At 41.0% G+C, this 19,996-nt stretch overlaps 1 protein-coding gene across 2 annotated transcripts; it reads left to right on the forward strand.

Annotated features, from left to right (window-relative positions):
* The first annotated feature begins 489 nt into the window (after nt 1-489).
* On the forward strand, nt 490-17,934 carry LOC149321097 (E3 ubiquitin-protein ligase TRIM39-like). Of its 2 annotated transcripts, XM_089515564.1 has the most exons (7): nt 629-650; nt 4,806-5,398; nt 9,243-9,338; nt 10,274-10,504; nt 12,482-12,504; nt 15,069-15,187; nt 16,086-17,934. In XM_089515564.1, the coding sequence occupies exons 2-7, from the start codon at nt 4,937-4,939 to the stop codon at nt 16,592-16,594; spliced, it is 1,440 nt and encodes a 479-aa protein (XP_089371690.1). In that variant the 5' UTR covers nt 629-650; nt 4,806-4,936; the 3' UTR covers nt 16,595-17,934. The 2 variants fall into 2 exon arrangements, with proteins under 2 accessions (XP_089371701.1, XP_089371690.1); XM_089515575.1 differs by lacking the exon at nt 9,243-9,338 and having other exon boundaries at nt 490-650.
* Nucleotides 17,935-19,996: the final 2,062 nt, after the last annotated feature.

A 19,996-nucleotide genomic window follows, 5' to 3' on the forward strand; every position in this document is an offset into this window, starting at 1 on the left:
GTCCTTGGTGTTAATGGGATAACTGGGAACCTGTACATACAGCTCTGAAGAGGCGGCCTCCAGCCCCCCCTTTCCTAGCCGGATCAGAGCTGTGGTGTGAGGTTGCCTTCCAGCCTTTCCAGGGTACAAAAAGGAGCCACAAAAAGCAGCAGCGCTCCTTTGACACTGTGTCGTATGGATGCAGCTCAGTGATGCCGCGTGCCATGTGGTGCAGCACACATCACAGCACCCTGGGGGCATTGTGAGGACGCTACATCCCAACTCTGCCCCAGTGTCGTCCCAAAGTGGTGATTTTCGGCTTTTTAAAACCTCTCCTCCCAACCATCTCGAAGAAGATTCACGCTTCTCTCCAACTATCCATCTCATTGGACATTTGCCATCTTGTCACTTCTGTGATTCTGTCTCCTTAAAATGTAACAGTACCCCTTCACACATTTGAAACCTTTGTTGTCTTAGAAGAAGGCTCTGATATAGGGGTTACCAACTGGGGCTGCCCCCACTCTCAGGACACGCAACAAAGATAGTTGTGTTAATCTGGATTCAGACAAAATCTAGGCCTCCCCTGAAGTCACTGGCAGATCCGCAGATCGCAGTCGGCAAGGAAGTTCCACATTTTGACAGAATCATGAATAAGAAGCAGGAGCAAAGAAGTAATTTAATTTTAGTGCTCACAGTTGGGATTAATTTTAACATTTATGATTATGAAATAATTAATTAGAATTTCATTGTTCAATTTAGATTTGAAACTGATGAGGAAAATTACTGGAGGATAATTTTATGCATGGTAACTTCATCTACAATATTACTAGCTAAATATTGGGGGGGGGGGGCTAAGAGGGGGAATATCCTTAATAGGTTAATGGTTATTTAAACTGGTTATTTAAACTAACATCTTGGCTGAACCACAAGGATGTGAAAAAAACAACAAAGCATGGACTCCAGGTTTGGAATTTTGTAAATTGAAAGTGTAAAATATAGAGAATGTAATTACAGAGCTTTTTGAGTGAATCACTTTTTGAGACTGATAAAATGTATGGCAAATCAGAAGTTTATATTAATGAGCTAAAAGGTTTTTTAAAAATGAGATCAGATGAATTCAGGAAGTTGAAAAATGTTTTTTTCATTTGTTTGGTTTTTGTCTGTTTGTAATGGGCAAATCACATTCTCTCAGCCTCAGGGGAAGGTAATGGCAAACCTGCTCTGAACACAGCACATAGTTAAACTGTGGAAGTCACTGCCACGTGGTGTAGTTTTGGCCTCCGATTTAAGTGGTTTTAAAAGGATATAGGATAAATTCATAGGGGATGGAATATCAGTGACAACAGTTGGGACAGAGGCATATCATTCCATTATCAGCAGAAACATGCCTCTGCAGGTGCTTAAGATGAAAGGGGTCTTAGGTTGTTCTCACTAGGTGAAACCCCGCGTTCTGAATCGAATCCAAGGAGTGGCGTTCCTATTAGGATCCGATTTAAACCTAGAACGGTTCTAGAGCAACCCGCAATCGTCTCCACTACAAATCGAATTGTAGAGCGGAATAAAATTTTGATTCGAGTTTTCCTCATTTAACGCGTGCTAAAAAAACACTAGGGTCTGACCTACGTTTTTCCATTGATTCGATTTAGGAACCGGAGCATTTAAATAGGAACGACAGCCTTTGAAATTGCGTTAGATGAATGGGAGGAGCGGAGTGCGATGGGGCTGTCCTTGGGAGAGTTGCCCTTTCTGTCCCCATCCGTCTGGCTGTCGCCATTTTTGCTTCCCTTACCCCTTTGTCCGCTGTGGTCTTTCAATAAGAGATAAGGATTATTTTTATTTTTTATTTTAATGGTTTACAGGCGCTTAATCTCTTCAGCGCTTTAAGCGCCTGAAGTCCCGGCTGCTCAAGCGCCTGCATCTGCCAAAGGAGTACAAGGCTTCCCCCGGTGGATTGCAACCTCCCCTCTGTGTGGAGAGAGCCCATTTCTAACGGAGGAGAGGCAGGAAGGGAAGGCTCCTCTCAAAGAGGCATTCCCTGCCCGCTTGGGCACTGATCTCGCCCAGGCAGGGAAGGGAAGGCTCCTCGCGAGGAGGCATCTGATCTCACCCAGGCAGGGAAGGGAAAGCTCCTCGCGAGGAGGCATCTGATCTCGCCCAGGCAAGGAAGGGCTCTGATCAATTGGGGGGGGGGGGAATAGAGCCTTTCTCCCTCCATTTCTCAAATGGAATCTGCCTTCTCCTCCAACCCTGGAAAGAGAATCTTTGGGAAGAGTGCTCCCTCCCTGCTTTTCCAGCAGCCTCCTTCATTGATCTCTGTGCTCTCTGAAGGGATTCTCCCTGGCTGTCTTTTGGGAGACATGAAGAGGGGATGCTGTCATGCAAAACCTATCCCATAGTTCCTCTGGAAAGAGCTTCGCTTTTTGCCAGAAGCCTCTCCCATTGATCTCTGTGCTCTCTGAAGGGATTCTCCCTGGCTGTCTTGGGAGACAGGATGCTGCTCTCCAAAACCTATCCCATAGTTCCTCTGGAAAGAGCTTCGCTTTTTGCCAGAAGCCTCTCCCATTGATCTCTGTGCTCTCTGAAGGGATTCTCCCTGGCTGTCAATGAAATGGAAACGATGCCAAAAGATAAATCGCTTCCAAATATTCCGGATTAACGTTACGTCATTCTGACGTACTATTGATTGACAGCTCCAAATAAGGTATGGAGGAGAAGAATCGCTTTATTTAAACACCGATTTCATGCCAAGTAGGAACGCTTGCAGGTAAAAACTTCGATTTAAATAACCAGATGGGAACGATGAACAAAGCGATTCGGATAGCGGGATAAGAACAGTGTTATTTTGAATCGATTTTATTAAAAACGTTGTATTTTAAAACGTTTCTAATCTTACGTGGGAACAACCCCATAATATAGTTAAACTGTGGAAGTCACTGCCACGTGGTGTAGTTTTGGCCTCCAATTTAAGTGGTTTTAAAAGGATATAGGATAAATTCATAGGGGATGGAATATCAGTGACAACAGTTGGGACAGAGGCATATCATTCCATTATCAGCAGAAACATGCCTCTGCAGGTGCTTAAGATGAAAGGGGAGTTCATGTCCTACTGGCCAGCTCCTGTGGGCACCTGGCAGGTCACTGTGGTAACAGACTGAGCTTTGGTCTCTCTTAAATTTTCCCATTAGCTTTCCTTCAAATTAATGGGTGACACCTGTAACCTTCATCCATTTAGGAGGTAATCCTGCTACAACCTCTTGGTACAGTTACTTTTAAAGCTACTGGGCAATCATTATCATTAACTAGGCAGGAGGTATTTGGGACAAGACCTAGAGCCTCTTAGCTAGAGCAGGAGTGGGCAAAGCGGAGCCCAAGGGCCACATGTGGCCTTGCAGAGCTGGTGTTGTTGTTTTTTAAAGCATAGCACACACACACACACATTTGGAGACCCACCAGGGCCCTCCATGTGTCAAAAATTAAATTGTTTTTTAAAAAGTGTTTAAAAATTTGTCCTGAAATGCCTCAAAATGTCCCTTAGGGGATGTGGGATGCATTTCCAGCACATTTTACAGGTCCCCTGGAACAATTCAGGCCAAGGCGAAGACTTCTTTGAAACTCAAATAATGAAGAAAATGCCCCTTTACCCTCTTGAGGTGTTTGGGGGCAAAAACATTTCTTAGCTTTTGTTTTGTTCTGTTTGTTGTTTGAGGTAGCAGGTACAGCCCTCCAAGGTCTTGATGGTGTGTGCCTTCGAGTCGTTTCCGATTTATACCAACCTGAAGGACAACCTTTCATGGGGGGTTTCTTGGCAAGTTTCTTCAGAAGGGGCTTGCCATTGCCATCCTCTGAGGCTGAGAGTATGTGTCTTGCTCAAGGTCACCCAGTGGATTTCATGGCTGAGCGGGGATTTGATTATGGAAAGATTATGGAAAGGCCTGTAGGAGGAGATCCATCATATTCACCAGTCCTGACACTTTTTAAAAAGCTGTCAAGACGGATCTCTTCCAACAGGCCTTTCCTGAATAGCTAGCTTGGCCGCCCTCCTCTGAAATGGACCTTTACACTGAAGACTATTCCCGTCTCTGATTATTTTAGTAATTATTGTAATATTTTTAACATTTATTTATTATTATTATTACGTGGTGATTTTATAGGTTTAAGGGAGGGAGCGGTAATTTGGGATTACACTTGCCCCTCCATATTCACTAGGGTTAGGGGCACAAGACCCCCGTGAATATGGAAAAACTGCAAATAACAAAACCACCATGTTTTTACCTGAGAGGATGCCTCTCTAGGAATCTCTAGGTCTTCCAGCACAAGTCTGCGGTCATTGTCTGACAGACACACTGACCATAGAACTGCACTGGAGGAGCTACAAAGGCCTAGTAGAGTATCCTCTCTTGGGATCTCTAGTCTTTTCAGTTACTTTTAGTTCAAGTTAACCACAGAGTTGTGCTGGAGGACCTAGATATTCGTAGAGAGAACATATTAATCAAATCCATGAATAATCAAATAATCAAATCCGCAAATATCAAAGCCGCAAATATGGAGGGATGACCGTATTTGTATTGTAGGAATTTTTATTTTTGTTCACTTTGTAAGACGCCTCGATCCCGGTGGAGAGGCAGCATATAAATAACAACAACAACAACAATTAACAACTTTGACAAAGCTTGGAAAGGTTGCGTTTTGGGACTACAGCTTCCAGAATTCAGTTCTGAAGATGGCTATGTTGTCTGGATGGGGGGTCTGGGAGTTGTAATCTTAAAAAGTAACATGTGGCAACATTTAAATCTGAACCACTAAACTTGGCCTATCTCCTCCTGCAGGCTGCGAAACACTTCTCCTTTTACTGCACGGCTCTTTTTGCATTTTCCACGCCTACATTTTTTTTAAAAAAAGGTTTCCTTGTGGGCGGCACAACATTACTTTCTCTTTTCATTCCTTTTCCTGGACAGTCATGGAAGCTCTGAATCCTGCCAGGGCCTTGCAAGAAGAACTCTTTTGCCCCATATGCCTGGATTATTTTACTGAGCCGGTGATCCTGAACTGTGAGCACAATTTCTGCAGGGCCTGCATCTGCACTTACTGGGACAGCCTGGATGACCATTTACCCTGCCCACAATGCAGGAAAAGGTGCCACAAAGGGAATCTCAGGCCTAATACCCAGCTGGGGAAGGTGGCCGAGAAGGCCAAAGAGCTGGCAGCAGCCAGAGACTCGGCCCTGCCAAAGACCCCTACTCTGAAGATAGCAAACAAGCCAGAGTTTGCTGCCAGAGAAGATATGTGCAAGCAGCACCTGGAGGCACTGAAATTATTTTGCAAGAACGACGAGGTCTTGATCTGTGTGGTTTGTGACAGGTCCAAGGAGCACAGGCTCCACATGGTGATACCTGTGGAGGAGGCAGTGGAGGAGTACAAGGTAAATGTGTGAACCTGCAGCATGCAAATGCTGTTTGTACTTGTAGTAGGCTTGGGTTTCTCTCAGGGCAGTCCCAGTTTCTGGTATCTAGTGAATAGCCTTTGTAGCTGAAGTATAAATGAGTCCCTATATTGGGAGAAAGGTGGGATATAAGAAAATAATAATAACAGCAATAGCAAGTACATTTCTATACCATTTTATCAATGCACTGAAGCACTCCCTAAGTGGTTTACAATGTGTGAGCTCTCATTTTAGCGACCTCAGAAGGATGCAAGTCAAGCTTGAGCCCTTGGTTGGTATTGAACTCACAGCCTTGTAGTTTGTGAGTGAGTGGCTGCAGTACAGGCATTTAACCACTTCACCACCAAGGCTCCTAATAATAATAATAATAATAATCAACAAATAAAAGAAAATCCTCCTTGTTTGTGTATGAGTGAATGTGTGTGTGGGGAGGGATTAAGGTAAGAATCAGAGTGACCACGTGTCATAACCGCAAAAGAGGACAAGGTACCCCAAAATGTAAGAAAAATGTACATTACATCTCATGCAAGAAAAATGTAAGACATTACAAAACAAAAGCTAAAAACACTGATATAATTATAAATTCATGCTTCCTGGTCATGCTCAAAATGGAGGACATTTTGGAATTCCTCCTGGACAGAAGGTTGAAGTGTAAGACATGTCCTGGAAAAGGAGGATGCCTGGAGAAGAGGCAGTTAAGAGGTGATATGACAGCCCTGCTTATGTATTTGAAGGGGTGTTATACTGAGGATGAAACAAGCTTGTTTTCTGCAGCTCTAGAGAATAGGACATGGAGCAACGGATTTAAACTAGAGGAAAAGGGATTCCACTTCAACATTAGAAGGAATAAGAGCTGTTCAATAGTAGAATCGCTCCCTTGGAGTGTGGCACAATCTCCTTCCTTGGATGTCTTTAAACAGAGGCTGGATGGCCATCTGTCGTGGTGCTTTGATTGTGAGTTCCTGCATGGCAGGGGAGTTGGACTGGATGGCCCTTGGGGTCTCTTCCCACTCTAGGACTTTATGGCCACCCTGGTAAGTGGGGAGCTTCTTCCAGCTTGACAGCCCAGGCCAAGACACAGACATTTCATTGTCCGAACCACAGCAGCAGATAGTGTTTATCCTTCCCTCCATCTCACTCCAACAAGCCCATTCCTGTCCAGCAGAGGAGAAGGCAGCATGAAAGAATGCAGCTGTGAGTGTTATATTTATACTTTTTATTTTCACCTCTTGTTCCAGCCTGGATTACCCTTTTCCTTTTACATCTAATCTACATTGCTGAAATAATACAGTTTGACACTGCTTTAAATCCCATGGCTCACATGTATCACTAGAATATAAATCACACTCTTCAAGAGAGCTAGTAAGGCTGAGTGTAGATACTTGTTCTGTGCCTTCAAGTAATTTCCATTTTATGGCAACCCTAAGGCTCTATCATTCTCCATACCCTTCCACCCTCCACCTCCAAAACCTGTCACTCACCAGTTTTCAAATGCTGTCTTTTAAATTCTCCGCCAGTCACCAGTCTCCTCCAAACTGTGCAATCCCACCCACAAACCATTTATCTTAAACTAATACATCATAGAAAATGACAGCTTGCCTTAATTCACGCAGAATTTACGTAATAACATTTCTCTTTAATGTTTTTAATCACTTTTATTTTTCCACCATCAAACATAGTTGCAATATCATTTCCATACATTAATAAAATAAAAATTAGTGGGAGGTGGTGTGAGCCTTCATGTCTTTTCCAACTTATGATCACTCAGTGACCCTGGGCTAGTCATACTCTCTCAGCCTCAGGGGAAAACCTCTGAACAAAGCTTGCCAAGAAAACCCTGTGATGGGTTCACCTTAGGGTCACCGTAAGTTGGAAATGACTTGAAGCCACACAACAACCACAAATCATGAGCATGTTTCTTCAGAGAGAGTTTGCCTTTGCCCTCCTCTGAGGCTGAGAGAGTGTAACTTTCCTAAGGTCACCCAGTGGGTTTCCTCAGCCAAGTAACAAACCATAAAAAATAAAATAGATTAGGATGTTACATATCAATTTTAAATTTTAACTTGATTTCTCTTCCGTTGATCTTATAAACCCCTTTTATTGATTTAAGATGTTATACTTTTTTGCTCCTTACTTATAACTTTCTCAATTTATCTTTCTCATAATCTACATCAGACTCTACTAATTTACAACTTATTTCCACATTAGATGCTTGTAGTAAATATACTCCATCAGTTTATGTATCGTATTTAATACATATTTATTCATCAAATTATTTATTTATAAATTTACTTATTTGGTTTTTGTTTTCATTTTATTCTTAAACACTTATAACTGCTGTTTCACCCCAATTTCCTTTAAAAAATAATATTAATTCCTTGATCATTTTCACTGATCTTTGAATTTTGTCCAAGTATTTTCTCTAATAAAAGTAGTTAATTTGTCCATGTGCATCATATCATATAGTCTAGTTAACCAATTGTCTGTTGTGGGAATGTGTTTCACCTCCTAATTTTTTTGCATTTGTGAACATTTATAGCATAGTTGTGAACATACATAGCATAGTTTTTCATTCCTTTCTTCCATTTTTGTAGCTATCATATTTAATAAATACTTTTGGGATTATAATTCAAGTTTAATTTTTAGTAGCTTTGTATAAGAAAATTGTATAAGAACACTCAGAACATCACAGTCCTCACCATAACCCACTGTAAGGTAAGTAATATCCAAGACCAGGAAAATTATTTTGGTATCTGTGGCAGAAAATCCTACTAGTTCCCCATCCCAGTAAGTTTGCTGTTGAAATCTAAAAAGCTCTGCTGCCTGAAGCAGCCACCTCAGTTTGCCCAAAATTGGCCCTACAAAAATCTATTCCTACTTCCATAGGCAACCACCAATGGTACTGTCACCAAGATTAAGTGAGGGCCCTGCAAGGGTCAAATCAGTTTTGAATAAATTCTCAGGGGCACATATTTTAGTGGTTTTTGTTGTTGTTAACTGTCCTCGAGTCGATCCTGACCCATGGCAACTCTGTGGATGAGACATCTCCAAGACCCTCTGTCCTCCACTGTTCTGCTTAGTTTCTATAAATTCATGCCTGTGATCTCATTAATAGAAAGCATCCATCTAGCATGAGGTCTTCCTCTCTTTCTGCATCCCTCCACCTTTCCTAGCATTATTGTCTTTTCCAGTGAGTCATTTGTAATCATGATGTGACCAAAGTGTGACAACCTCAACTTCATCATCTTGGCTTCCAGGGAGATTTCAGGCTTGATCTGTTCTAGGGCCCATTTTTTGTCTTTTTGGCTGTCCACTGTATCCTCAGCACATGGTGGACAGGGCCAAAGAGTGGAAACAAAAAGGGTCAGTTTATGCTTTAGCTTCAAGTTCTTACTGCCAGTAATGAAGCATTTTAAAGTTTAAATAAATAAAAGATTTTAGAATGGGAAGGAAAAACCATATGAAAGCTAGGAAACTGTCATCGCTGAAAAGCAATCTGGCTGTGATACTGAATTTGGTTCTCACACTGTAAAAGGTTCCTTAATCTTGGTCTATAACAGGGGTGGGAAGCATGGCCCTCCAGATTTTTTTTGGACTGCAGTTCCCAGCATTCCTCACCATTGGCTATGCTGGCTAGGGCTGCTAGGAGTCATAGTCCAACACCTGGAGGGCTTTGTGATTCTAACCTGTACCCTATGAATTGCATACTCTTTGCCTGTACAGTCCATTGCCACACAGTGTCTGCCACACAGAAGAAAGGTATGAGACCCAGAAAAATTCATTTTGTAAGGTGTTAATGCCCTCTGTGCATTGCTTTCAACAGGTGCAGTTTCAGCACCACTTGGCCACATTGAAAAGTGAGAGAGACAGCAGGGAGATACTTGCCATAAACCAAGGGAAGAGACTAAAAATGCTGGTGGTAAGTTTCTCTGCCTCTCATGGACAAACCTGGGTTGGCTCAGGGTTGAAGGACAGTCCTTAAAACAGAGATCCTTTAGAGAGTCTTTAACACAGAGAATGGAATTATGCAACCCTCCTGATGATGTTGAATTTGAAAAACCTCACATTCCCCACCATCAGCTATGCTAGCCTGGGCTAATGTGACTTATAGTCCAACATCATCTGGAGGACTGTCCATGCTGTACTTTAGGGTAAATACCCTTTAATACAAGGGTGAACAAGTGTCAGAGGTTAGGGGACTGAGTTACCATTCCTCCAGAGACCTTGGAGGGCCAGAATTTCTGCCACACATACCACACACACACTATTTTTAAAAAGTTGTCGCCAAACACTTTGAGGACATTTTGCCTCATATTGGGGAGCTCTGTGCCATTTTAGGAGAGGCTCTTATTTTCATTTTTATTTTTTCAGCCGGAAGTGACTGGGAACTTACTACTTGTTTGTTTCATCATCATTGTTGTTGTTGTTTGTTGTTAAATAAAACATCTCTTTGGGGCTTCAGATGGCCAAAATGGGCCCCAAAATTAACAAATTAATTGCACTTCACACTTCTTAGAGGGCACATGGCAGGCCTCCCCAAAAAACAATACCCTCATGGGCCACAGAAACATTCCTGTGGACTGAATGTGGCCCATGGGCAACACTTTGCCCACCCCTGCTGTCACATTAAAGTTTGTTTCCAGAACCCCCATGGACACCAAAATCCATGGATGCTCATTAACTACATTTTAAAAGTAACACTCCAAGATCCAGGGACATTTACATAGAAGAAAAAAAGAAACATATAGTCAAAGTTTCATTTGTTAGTTTTGTGACAATGTTTTTTTAATGCCACTTGTCCTTACCCTTTGCAATGAGGTTTGAGAACCCTGTTTGACTTTCCCTCCTCTGTAGGGTCGTGCAGAAGTGGTACAGCAACAAACTGCCTGTGTATTCCAGGATTTACGGAAAACCCTTCAGGACAGGGAGAGCTATATCATTCAGGGGCTGTCAAAAGTCACCAGGGACTTGAAGCAAATGCAGCAGGCAAATGAGAACAAGATCCAGCAGGGAGCGCCACTTCTACGCAGTTTGATCCTTGAGCTGGAACAAAAGTGTCAACAGCCACATATTGAGTTTCTTAAGGTAAAATTAGAGGGCCAGGAAAAGAAAGAGAGAGAGGGAAGTGTGTATGTTGTTTAACTATATGCAGAAATTAACAAATTTTCTTTTAGACTACTAATTCTAGAATCACTAGCCAACGTTCAAAATTTCTGAGCGCTTTCTTTTATTTTCTTTTTAAAAATTTAGTATTTACATATCGCATATACAAGTTATATGATCCATAATTCATAATATACCATTTTTTGGCTCCCTTTTCCTCGTCTCACAAACAGACACACAGAGGCTATACATTCCATTTAAATTAACAATCATCCTCGGAGATATGGAAAATATTAATTTTTTTTACTTCTTCATAATCCATTTTTCTTCTTCTACTTATTTAATCACAATTTCTTATTTATCTTTCCGTGATTCTTTATTGCTTTGTCCAATACATTTAAGTCTTCTTTCTCTAAGGAAATCAAATAATATATATTCTTTTATACATTTTGTACAGTGCTGTGTAAATTTATAGCGCTTTATAAATAAAAGTTAATAATAATAATAATAATACATTTAAACAAATAAGACTTTTTTCCAGTTAGAACTCTTTTTTACAGCATGGACGGCTTTTAAAATTTGATTTGTTACATGTTTGATTACTGTCCAAACCCAATTCTTCTTCTGAGCTCTGATTTCAGGAGTTTTAGTTTCTGTCCCAATTAGATGTGTGTGTGTGTGTGTGTGTGTGTGTGTGTGTGTGTGTTGATGGAAATTAAGATGGGAACCAGGAGGCAGCCAGAGCAGCAAAAGTGGAACAGCAGCAGTATAAGAGTATAGTGCAATAATTCTTTGTTTGTCCACAGAGAAATCCACAGTATTTCCAATAGCATAGGAGCCAGCATGGTATCAAGGTTTGAGTGTCGGACTATGAGTCTGGAAGTCATGTAAACTCACTGGGGTGACCTTGGACAAGTCACACTTTCTCAGCCTCAGTGGATGGCTAACCCTCTGAAGAATATGCCAAGAAAACCCAATCATAGGTTCGCCTTAGGGTTGCCTAAGTCGAAAATAACTTGAAGGCACACAACAAATACAGTGATAGATAACATGACAACAATAATGTTAGTTTTTTGTCAGAGTACCCTAACTGCCTTGATTATCAGATGTGGAAAAAAAGCTGGGAATAAAAGGCATACACCTGGCAAAGTCACACGATCGCTCTGAAATGTTTCAGACACATTGTTCTTATCCAGGACTTCTCCTGTGAAGATCCAGGAATGCTCGAGCAACAAACCATTCACAGGGATGTCCCAGAAATGTTTTTTTTCCTGGAGCATTCCTGGTTCTTCCTGGGATAAGTCCTGGATATGTGTGACATCTGAAAATATTCAGCGCGATTGCGCAATTATCCTGGGAGTACTGTATATACTCATGTATAATTCTAGACATTTTAGTCAAAAAATTGACCCCAATGGGCCAAGGTAAATACTATATTTTAACTCTTATTAAAAAGGGAACCATCCCCTGTTGAAAAGCAAGAGTGGAATCTGTCCTGAAAACACTGACTTTCTTCTACTCTTTCTTCTATCCAGCCTTTAGTGTGAGCCAAAACAGTTGTGCCTGCCGTAATATTGTAGGTTCATTGGTATTGTTTTCCTTTGCTTCATCATTATTCAAGGGTCATATCAAAATCCATAATTTTGCCCCCAAAACCTGCCCTCGATTTATACATGAGGTCGAGTATATACGGTATGCCTTTCTCTTCTCCGATTTTCCCCATCTGATAATCTTTTGCAAAGCTGCTTGTGTTTCTGTTGCACTGCCTAATTTCCCCCACTTTGGATTTCTTTAAGAAACAGGTGCTGCCTTCTGATGGTAGAGGTAGTAGCAACTTCATAGTGTTGCCCTATTGTGAGAGTTGCAGTTCATAATATCATCCTAATGTCCAAGCGTCTTTACTGACCCTTTAGAATTCCAGTTTCTCACATTTCTGCTTCCCTCCCATCTCTTTTTTAGGATGTTGGAAGCCTCCTGAACAGGTAGGCAACTGTTTGATTTTCACCTTTTTATTTGAATTTTGATTCTTTCTGTTACACTGTCTATTACTAGAGGAGAGGTAGGCAACCCAATGCTCTCTGGATGTTTTGGGCTTTTTTGTTATTATGTGTCATCATGTCACTTCAACTTATGGCAATCTTCTAAATGACAGACCACCATGAGCCACTAGCAGTAGCAGCCATGCTCAGGTCTTGCAAGCTTAGGCCCATAGTTTCCCTGATATGGTCTTCCTCTTTTTCTACTGCATTCCACCTTAGCTAGCATTATCAACTTTTACATTGAGTCACATTGTCTCTTATTATTATTATTATTATTAGCAGTAGTAGTAGTAGTAGTGTTTATTTATATAGCATTATACATTTTGCACAGCGCTTTCCCAAATCAAAACAACATAAAACCTGCCAAAGGTATGCAATCTAAAATCACAAAATACAGCAAAAGTAAATAAACAATTTATCCCATTAAATTTACTAGAGATAATCAAACAGATAAACAATAAACCTTTGTCTGAGGTACTCAAGAATATCACGTTGCACCCACGAAATGCTTCCTTAAACAAAAAAGTATTTAGTTCGGACTTAAAATTGACCATGGATGTAATGATCCATAAGTGTTTGGGGAGGCGATTGCTTGAATGAGGAGCAGCAAGGGAGAAGAGCAAATCTGAACCAAGGAAGAAGAGACTTTTGGCTGAGACAGGAGCCCTGAGCCCCTGGATCACAGAACTTGAACAGAATGGTAGGAAGAGATAAGGGCTGGCAAATGGGGGGGGGGGGGGGGGTTGCAAACTGTGCAGGGCTTTGAAGGTTAAAAGAAGAAGCTTATATCGAATCCCGAAAGGAACAGGAGCCAGTGAAGAGAAGTCAAGAGAGGGGTGATATGGTCAAAACGGTGAACCAAAAAAGATAACCCTAGCAGCAGAGTGCTGAATAGAAACCAAAGGACCAAGGTGGGACAAAGAAAGCCCCATCAAGGGGTTGCAGTAGTCAGGGGGAGAAATAACCAGGGCATGAACCAAAGTCTTAGCTGTAGAAATTGAAAGCAAAGGTCTGATTTTAGCTATATTATACAAGAAGAATCGACAAGACTTGGCAGTAGCCTGGATCTGTGGAATAAACAACAATGAAGAACAAAAAATAAAGCCAAGGCTCCATGCTTCACAGGAGGAATGGGAATATTCTTTTTTAAAAATTAATCTTTATTAAATTGTATACAAGTTAAAAGAAACATACAAAGCATATACATACAACATAAAACATTACAGTACATGTTTGTTAACAGAAATGATTTATAGTTACCGTATGTATGCATGATAATCCATTTAGTCTTATTTTCCTATATTCTCTTCTAGATTTATATATAAGCATATCTCTCTCTGTGTGTGTATAAATGTATACATATATTTTATTAAGAATATAGAGGAAAAGGAAAGAAAAAAGTTAAAAATGGGAATTTGCATATTTAATTACTTCAATGTATACAAAGTACGATAGCCTCAGCTTAGTCATTTTGGTTTCTAGTGAGAGTTCAAACTTTGTTTGCTCTTAGATTCATTTATTTGTCTTCTTGGGAGTCCGTTGTATCTGTAGAAGCCCCCATCTAGCATCACATTTATTCATGTTATTTTTATTTATTTCATTTCTATGCTGCCTTTCTCCCAGAAAGGGACCCAAGGCAGCTCACAAATAAAACCATCTAAAACTTTACAATAAAAAATTAAAATATGATTAAAATCAACTAGCTAAAAAAGTGTATAAAATGTATAAGCATACAAAAGTTAAAAACATAACAAAAACACACATCCCATACAAAAGCTTCCCTGACATTAAAAGCCTGCTTGAATAAAAAAGTTTTTGGCTCATATTTCAAATTGGTTAGTTTTCTTCCTGTCAGTTTTCTTTACTGTCCTGCTTTCACAGATACATAGAAATTGGAAAATACTCTGTCGTGGATGATTCTGGCTTCAGTATTTAGCATTTAGACTATAGCTCTTATAATCCTTAACTAGGGCTCAGGTTGCGTATCCTGGCATATTTGAAAGACCTGGCATACAAAATATGGGTGGGCTAGGGCAAATTGATAGGCTTCCCACCAGAACTGACCCTACCATTAGGCAGAGAGCACCTCAGGCAGCAACTTTTTGGTGACAAGTCACCAAATATTTTGTTTATTGTGTTGTTGTTTTTACTGCCAGGAATGGTGCAAGGTTCTTGTAGGATTTTTTGCTTTCTGTATCCAGAGAATATGGATAGAGTTTCACTGAGTGTAGGTGACCATGGATTAATCTCACTCTGCATGATCTACCTCATCAGGGTCGTTTTAAGAGTAAAGCGGGGAGGAAGAAAGCCATATATTCCTCCTTGACTTCACTGGAGGAAAGGCAGGAAGACATAAACAGAATGAATGAACAAATAAATGAATTATATGTTAGATTTTAAAGCAGCTTTTATGTATGGCTCCCTGTTATCTCAATCCAGTCAGAATTTCTGGGACATGAGAATACCTACTGCCATCTGATGGCTGTCCTGCCTCTTTCTCACTGAAGGTGTCAAAGTTGGAGCTTTCCAAAGTGGACACCAGTGTCCACCATAAAACTGGAAGAGAGGATTTCTCATTTTTCCCATAAGAAGAGAGCCCTCCAGGAGCACATGACTGAGATGCAAGGTTAGTCATATCATTTCTACCCGAGAGCCAGTGTGGTGTAGCGTAATAACTATAGGCCTGGACTTGGGAGATCCAGGTTCAAGTCCTCATGAAGCAATGAAATTAGCTGTCTGGCCTTGGGCCAATGACTTATTCTCGTGTTGACCTCCTTCACAGCAGGGGCATCACTAGTGTTGGCAGTACAGTACCTCATGGTGTCACCCCACAATGAAGTCCTCCCATACCACACCATAAGAAATCCTTATTATTATTATTATTATTATTATTATTCAGAATCCTTAGTAATGCTTTCTGTACTAATTTTATAAATTGTAATTCCTGTATATCACTGAATGTAATAGTTGTGACATGAACAACTAGCAAAATTAAAATGATACCTTTAAATTACAATTTCATGTGCACAGCCTAAATGTATTTACATGTACATAGTTTCATGTAGTTAAAATGAAAATTTTGGTAAGATATGATGTTGTTAAACAAAATTTTAAAATAATATATATTTTTTAAAAATACAGGTTTTAATTTTTTTAAAAAAACACCTTGGACCTGACTTTTCTCCACCTGCTGAACCTCGCCCCACTCACCCCATCACTTCAGCTGAGCTCCAGCATTTTAAAAGGATGCAGGCAAATTCCAGAGTCCATTTCTGCCAAAAGGCAGATGTTTGGGGAGCAGTAGTGTCACCCTCCCTTTTGATGTCACCTGGTTCGGTGTGCACTCCCTACACCCCCTGCCTCACAGGCTTGTTGTGAGCATAAAATGTAGAAAAAGACAGATGCATGTGCCACCTTGAACTCATTGGAGGAGTGGTGGGATGTAAATGTAACTAAAAGTAAATAGATGAATAAAAATAATAGGAATGGAATGTATTAACCTTGTTGCTCTGTATCTGTCACAGAAATCTTGACCCTAGATCCTGATTCAGCTCATCCCAACCTGGCTATTTCAGCTAACCGGAAGACTGCAAGTCGCAAGGATGTTTGCCCAGCTCATTGCAACATGTCTAAAAGATTCTACCCTTCTTTTTGTGTTCTGGGCTCTGAGGGTTTCACAGGGGGCCGTCACCACTGGTTGGTGGATGTGAGAGGCAGATGTGGTTGGGCCCTGGGTGTGGCTCAGGAGTCTGTGGATAGGAAGAAGCCTGTGGTGCTTCAGCCAGAATGTGGAATTTGGGCTGTGGAGCTGGGCCCCTACCAGCTCTTTCCTGCATTGCCAGCCTCTGAGGAAGAGACGGAGATCCCGACCCGCAGGGTTCTTGTGAGCTTGGACTATGAAGGTGGTCGGTTGACGTTCTCGGACTCAGAGGACCTAGAACCTCTCTTCACTTTCAGAGCCTCTTTCACAGAAAAGCTTTACCCATTCTTTTGGCTCTGGTCCCCCAAGGCCTCTATCACACTCTGCTCCTGAGGCAAAAGACAAGAGGAGAAGGTTGCCTGCAGCAAAAGCCAAAGCAGTTGGGCTCTATAAAAATAAATAATAAAACTTTAATTTATATCCCGCTTTTTGTTTCCACAATAAAAGCGGCATACAACCTTTAAAAATAACTCAGGAATTTATGGAAAAGAAAAAGCCCATGGTACTGCAGCTTCAGCTGGTTAAAGAAAGGAGTGACCATGGCTGCTGCCACACTGCAGAATTAATGCAGTTTGACACTGCTTTAACTCTCGTGGCTCCATCCTATGGAATCCTAGCACTTGTAGTTTGTTGTCACAGCAGTGATCTCGTCACAGAGAAGGCTAAATCTTTCACAAAACTACAAATCCCAGAATTCCATAGCATTGAGCCACAGCAGCTAAAGCGGTGTCAAACTGCATTAATTGTGCGTTGTAGATGCTGCCCAGTTGTTGTTAAAGAAACTACAGCTTCCACCAGTAGGGATGGGCAATACTGACAGTTTTCTGCACCTGGGTCACTCTGGCAGAAAAGCCAAAGATTCAAAAGAAAACAAAAGTAAGGTCCAAAATGCACTACAGAAATAATCCCGTTTGAGACTGCTTAAACTGCCCTGGCTCAGTGCTAGGGAATTCTGGGAACTAGTTTATTGTGGCACCAAAGCTCTAGCATTGAGCCAGGGCAGTTAAAGCAGTCTCAAACTGTATTATTTCTGCAGTGCGTTTTGGACCTAAGTTGGTAGAATTCCATATCTCATTTTGAAAAGTTGTGTTTTTAAAAAATATTCAATTTTTCTGCAGTCTGTTAAAATAAATTACTACTCCTGGACGTAATTTACCATTTATTTTGCTAGGAAGAGAACAGCCTTTTTCAATGTGCAAATTATGACCTATGAAGTCCTACAGATCCAGGTTATCTGAAGGACTGCATTCTCTGCTATGAGCCTGCCCTGTTTTGAGATCTTCTGGGGAGACCCCCACCATCATAGTACATTTGGTGGAAACATGGGAGAGGAACATATCAGTGGTCATTCCCAGCATCTCAAACTCTCTTCCAAGAGAAGTTAGAGTGGTGCCCTCCTTGTTATCCTTAGACAAGTGAAAAAATTGCAGCAGGTTTTTGAGGACTCATTGCTCAGGAAGAAGGTCATCACATTTTGTATTGTGTGTATATATATGTGTGTGTGTGTGTGTGTGTGTTTTTAATAGTCTTGCTTTAAATTGCTTTCAGTTCTGTTCAGGGTTTAATTACATTTTTAACTTCTGTATGATTTGAACTTTTGAATGTATTTGTTTTAACTTTTATAAGCTGTCTTGATTCTCAGGACTGTGGAAAGGTTGGAATTAAAAATAAATAAAATAACAATAACAAAAGCAACAGCTTGAGAGAGTCACAAAAACAGATTTGACAAACATACTGCCCTTGAGCCACACTTTGCTTATGCCTGGTTTACTGGTTTGTATACAGTCTTTTTAAACAATAGCAACATCTCCTTGAATGCAAGGGTCTTATTGTTACATCCTATCAAGTCAGATAGCAATCCTATGAATGAGAGGCCACCAAGTGTCCCTGTTCTCAACCACCCTGCTCAGGTCTTGCAGACTCTGGACTGTGGCTTCCTTGATTGAGTCTATCCACCTGCTGAAATTCTCTTTTTCCTATTGCCTTCCACCTTGTCTTTTATTATTTATTTATTTATTATTGTCTTTTCTAGTGTGTCATATCTTCTCGTGATACATCCAAAGTATGACAGTCTCAATTTAGTCATCTTGGATTCTAGTGTGAGTCCTAGTGATTTGCTATATGTGATCCATTCAGTTGTCTTTTTTAGCAGTCTGCGGCATCCACACCACAGAACTCAGGAAGAAGGAAGGAAGGCAGGGAGGGAGGGAGCCAGCTTTGTGGGAAAGCTGGGGAGCCAAGAACCAGGCATCTATCTCCAAGCCTGAGAAGCCAAGAGCAGAGGGCAGCAAGCACAAGAGCACGATAGGCACCCTTGGCTCAACTAGATGGCCTCTCTGTTTCCTTTCCACTGTGAAAGAAAGGAACTTAAAATGAGCAAGAAACGAAACAAGCAAGGGTATATTTGCAGTGGAAGATTAATAGCTAAAAGAGCTAAATGACTCTATTTTCCTCTTCAAGCACTGGGGCAGGAAGATTTTTGGCAAAGTATTTTTGGAAAGCAAGTTTGGGAATGCCATGTTTCCTTTCTAGTATGTAGTTCCACTCTTTCATAGAATCATATAGAATGATAGAATCATAGTCCCTTAGTTGCTTTGATTCTCTTTCGTCTTCAGGTATTCCTTCACACAATGGTCCATGATGCTGATGGCAGGAAGATGAGTAAATCTCTTGGGAATGTGATTGACCCTCTAGATGTTATTTGTGGGAATCCTTTGCATGTACAGTTGGTCCTTATCTATGGATTCTTCATCCATGGAGTCAACCATGCATGGCTTCAAAACACACACACGCACAGAATCACAAAATTGGAAGAGACCACAAGGGCCATCCAGTCCAACCCCATTCTGTCATGCAGGATATCAGAATCAAAGCGTCCCTGACAGATGGCCATCCAGCCTCTGCTTTAAAGACCTCCAAAGAAGGAGACTCCACCATCTCCAAGGGAGTGTGTTCCACTGTCGAACAGTTCTTACTGTCAGGAAGTTCTTCCTAATGTTGAAGTAAAATCTCTTTTCCTGTAGCTTAACTGACATCACAGAAGAACATTATTAGGGCCTTGTTCGTTTTGTTATCTATGCGTATAATTTATCTGTCAGAGGTGACACAGAATTTGAATCACAGAATGTAAAAAAAAAAAAAAAAACAGGTTCCTGAGTATGGCCTTGTTTCCACCCAACCCTGATCTGAACTGGCCACAGAAATACATAGTGTTGATTTTTTAAATAAGGGAGTGGTGATTGTGATGGTGGTGGTGATGATGATGGTGATGACGACGACAAGACAGTGACAACTTCATGCCTCCTGTGGACACGAAATGTCCCTTAATAGATGGCAGCACAGGAAATGGCTTCCCTGTTTACTAACTGCACCTGATGGCTGGATAATGACTTTACTGACTACAGCCAATAAAGATGATGCTCATAAAGAGGCATCTTTGTAAGGATGTGTGACTCAGTTCAGGCAGTGTACCAAACAGAAAACCAGGACCTGCAACAAAATGGCGCAAAGAGAAGTACTATCTCTCCAAGATTCCAGATGCTCCCTTTCCATTTTATTTTCCTCTCTGTATATTGTTACCTCCAGTCCTTTTTCACCACATCTTTTTTCTGATATCAATGTGATATTAAAAGGAATGTTTTGAGTGTATAGCCACAAGGGGAAAATAGCACTCTTGGCTGATTTTAATTGAGCTAATAAAATTATGTTATTGAATATTAATTGTGGGTGCCCTCC

The sequence above is a fragment of the Sceloporus occidentalis genome, unplaced genomic scaffold (genome assembly GCF_023333645.1).
Source record: "Sceloporus occidentalis isolate IW3139 unplaced genomic scaffold, rSceOcc1.0.p SCAF_1, whole genome shotgun sequence".
NCBI lineage: Eukaryota > Metazoa > Chordata > Lepidosauria > Squamata > Phrynosomatidae > Sceloporus > Sceloporus occidentalis.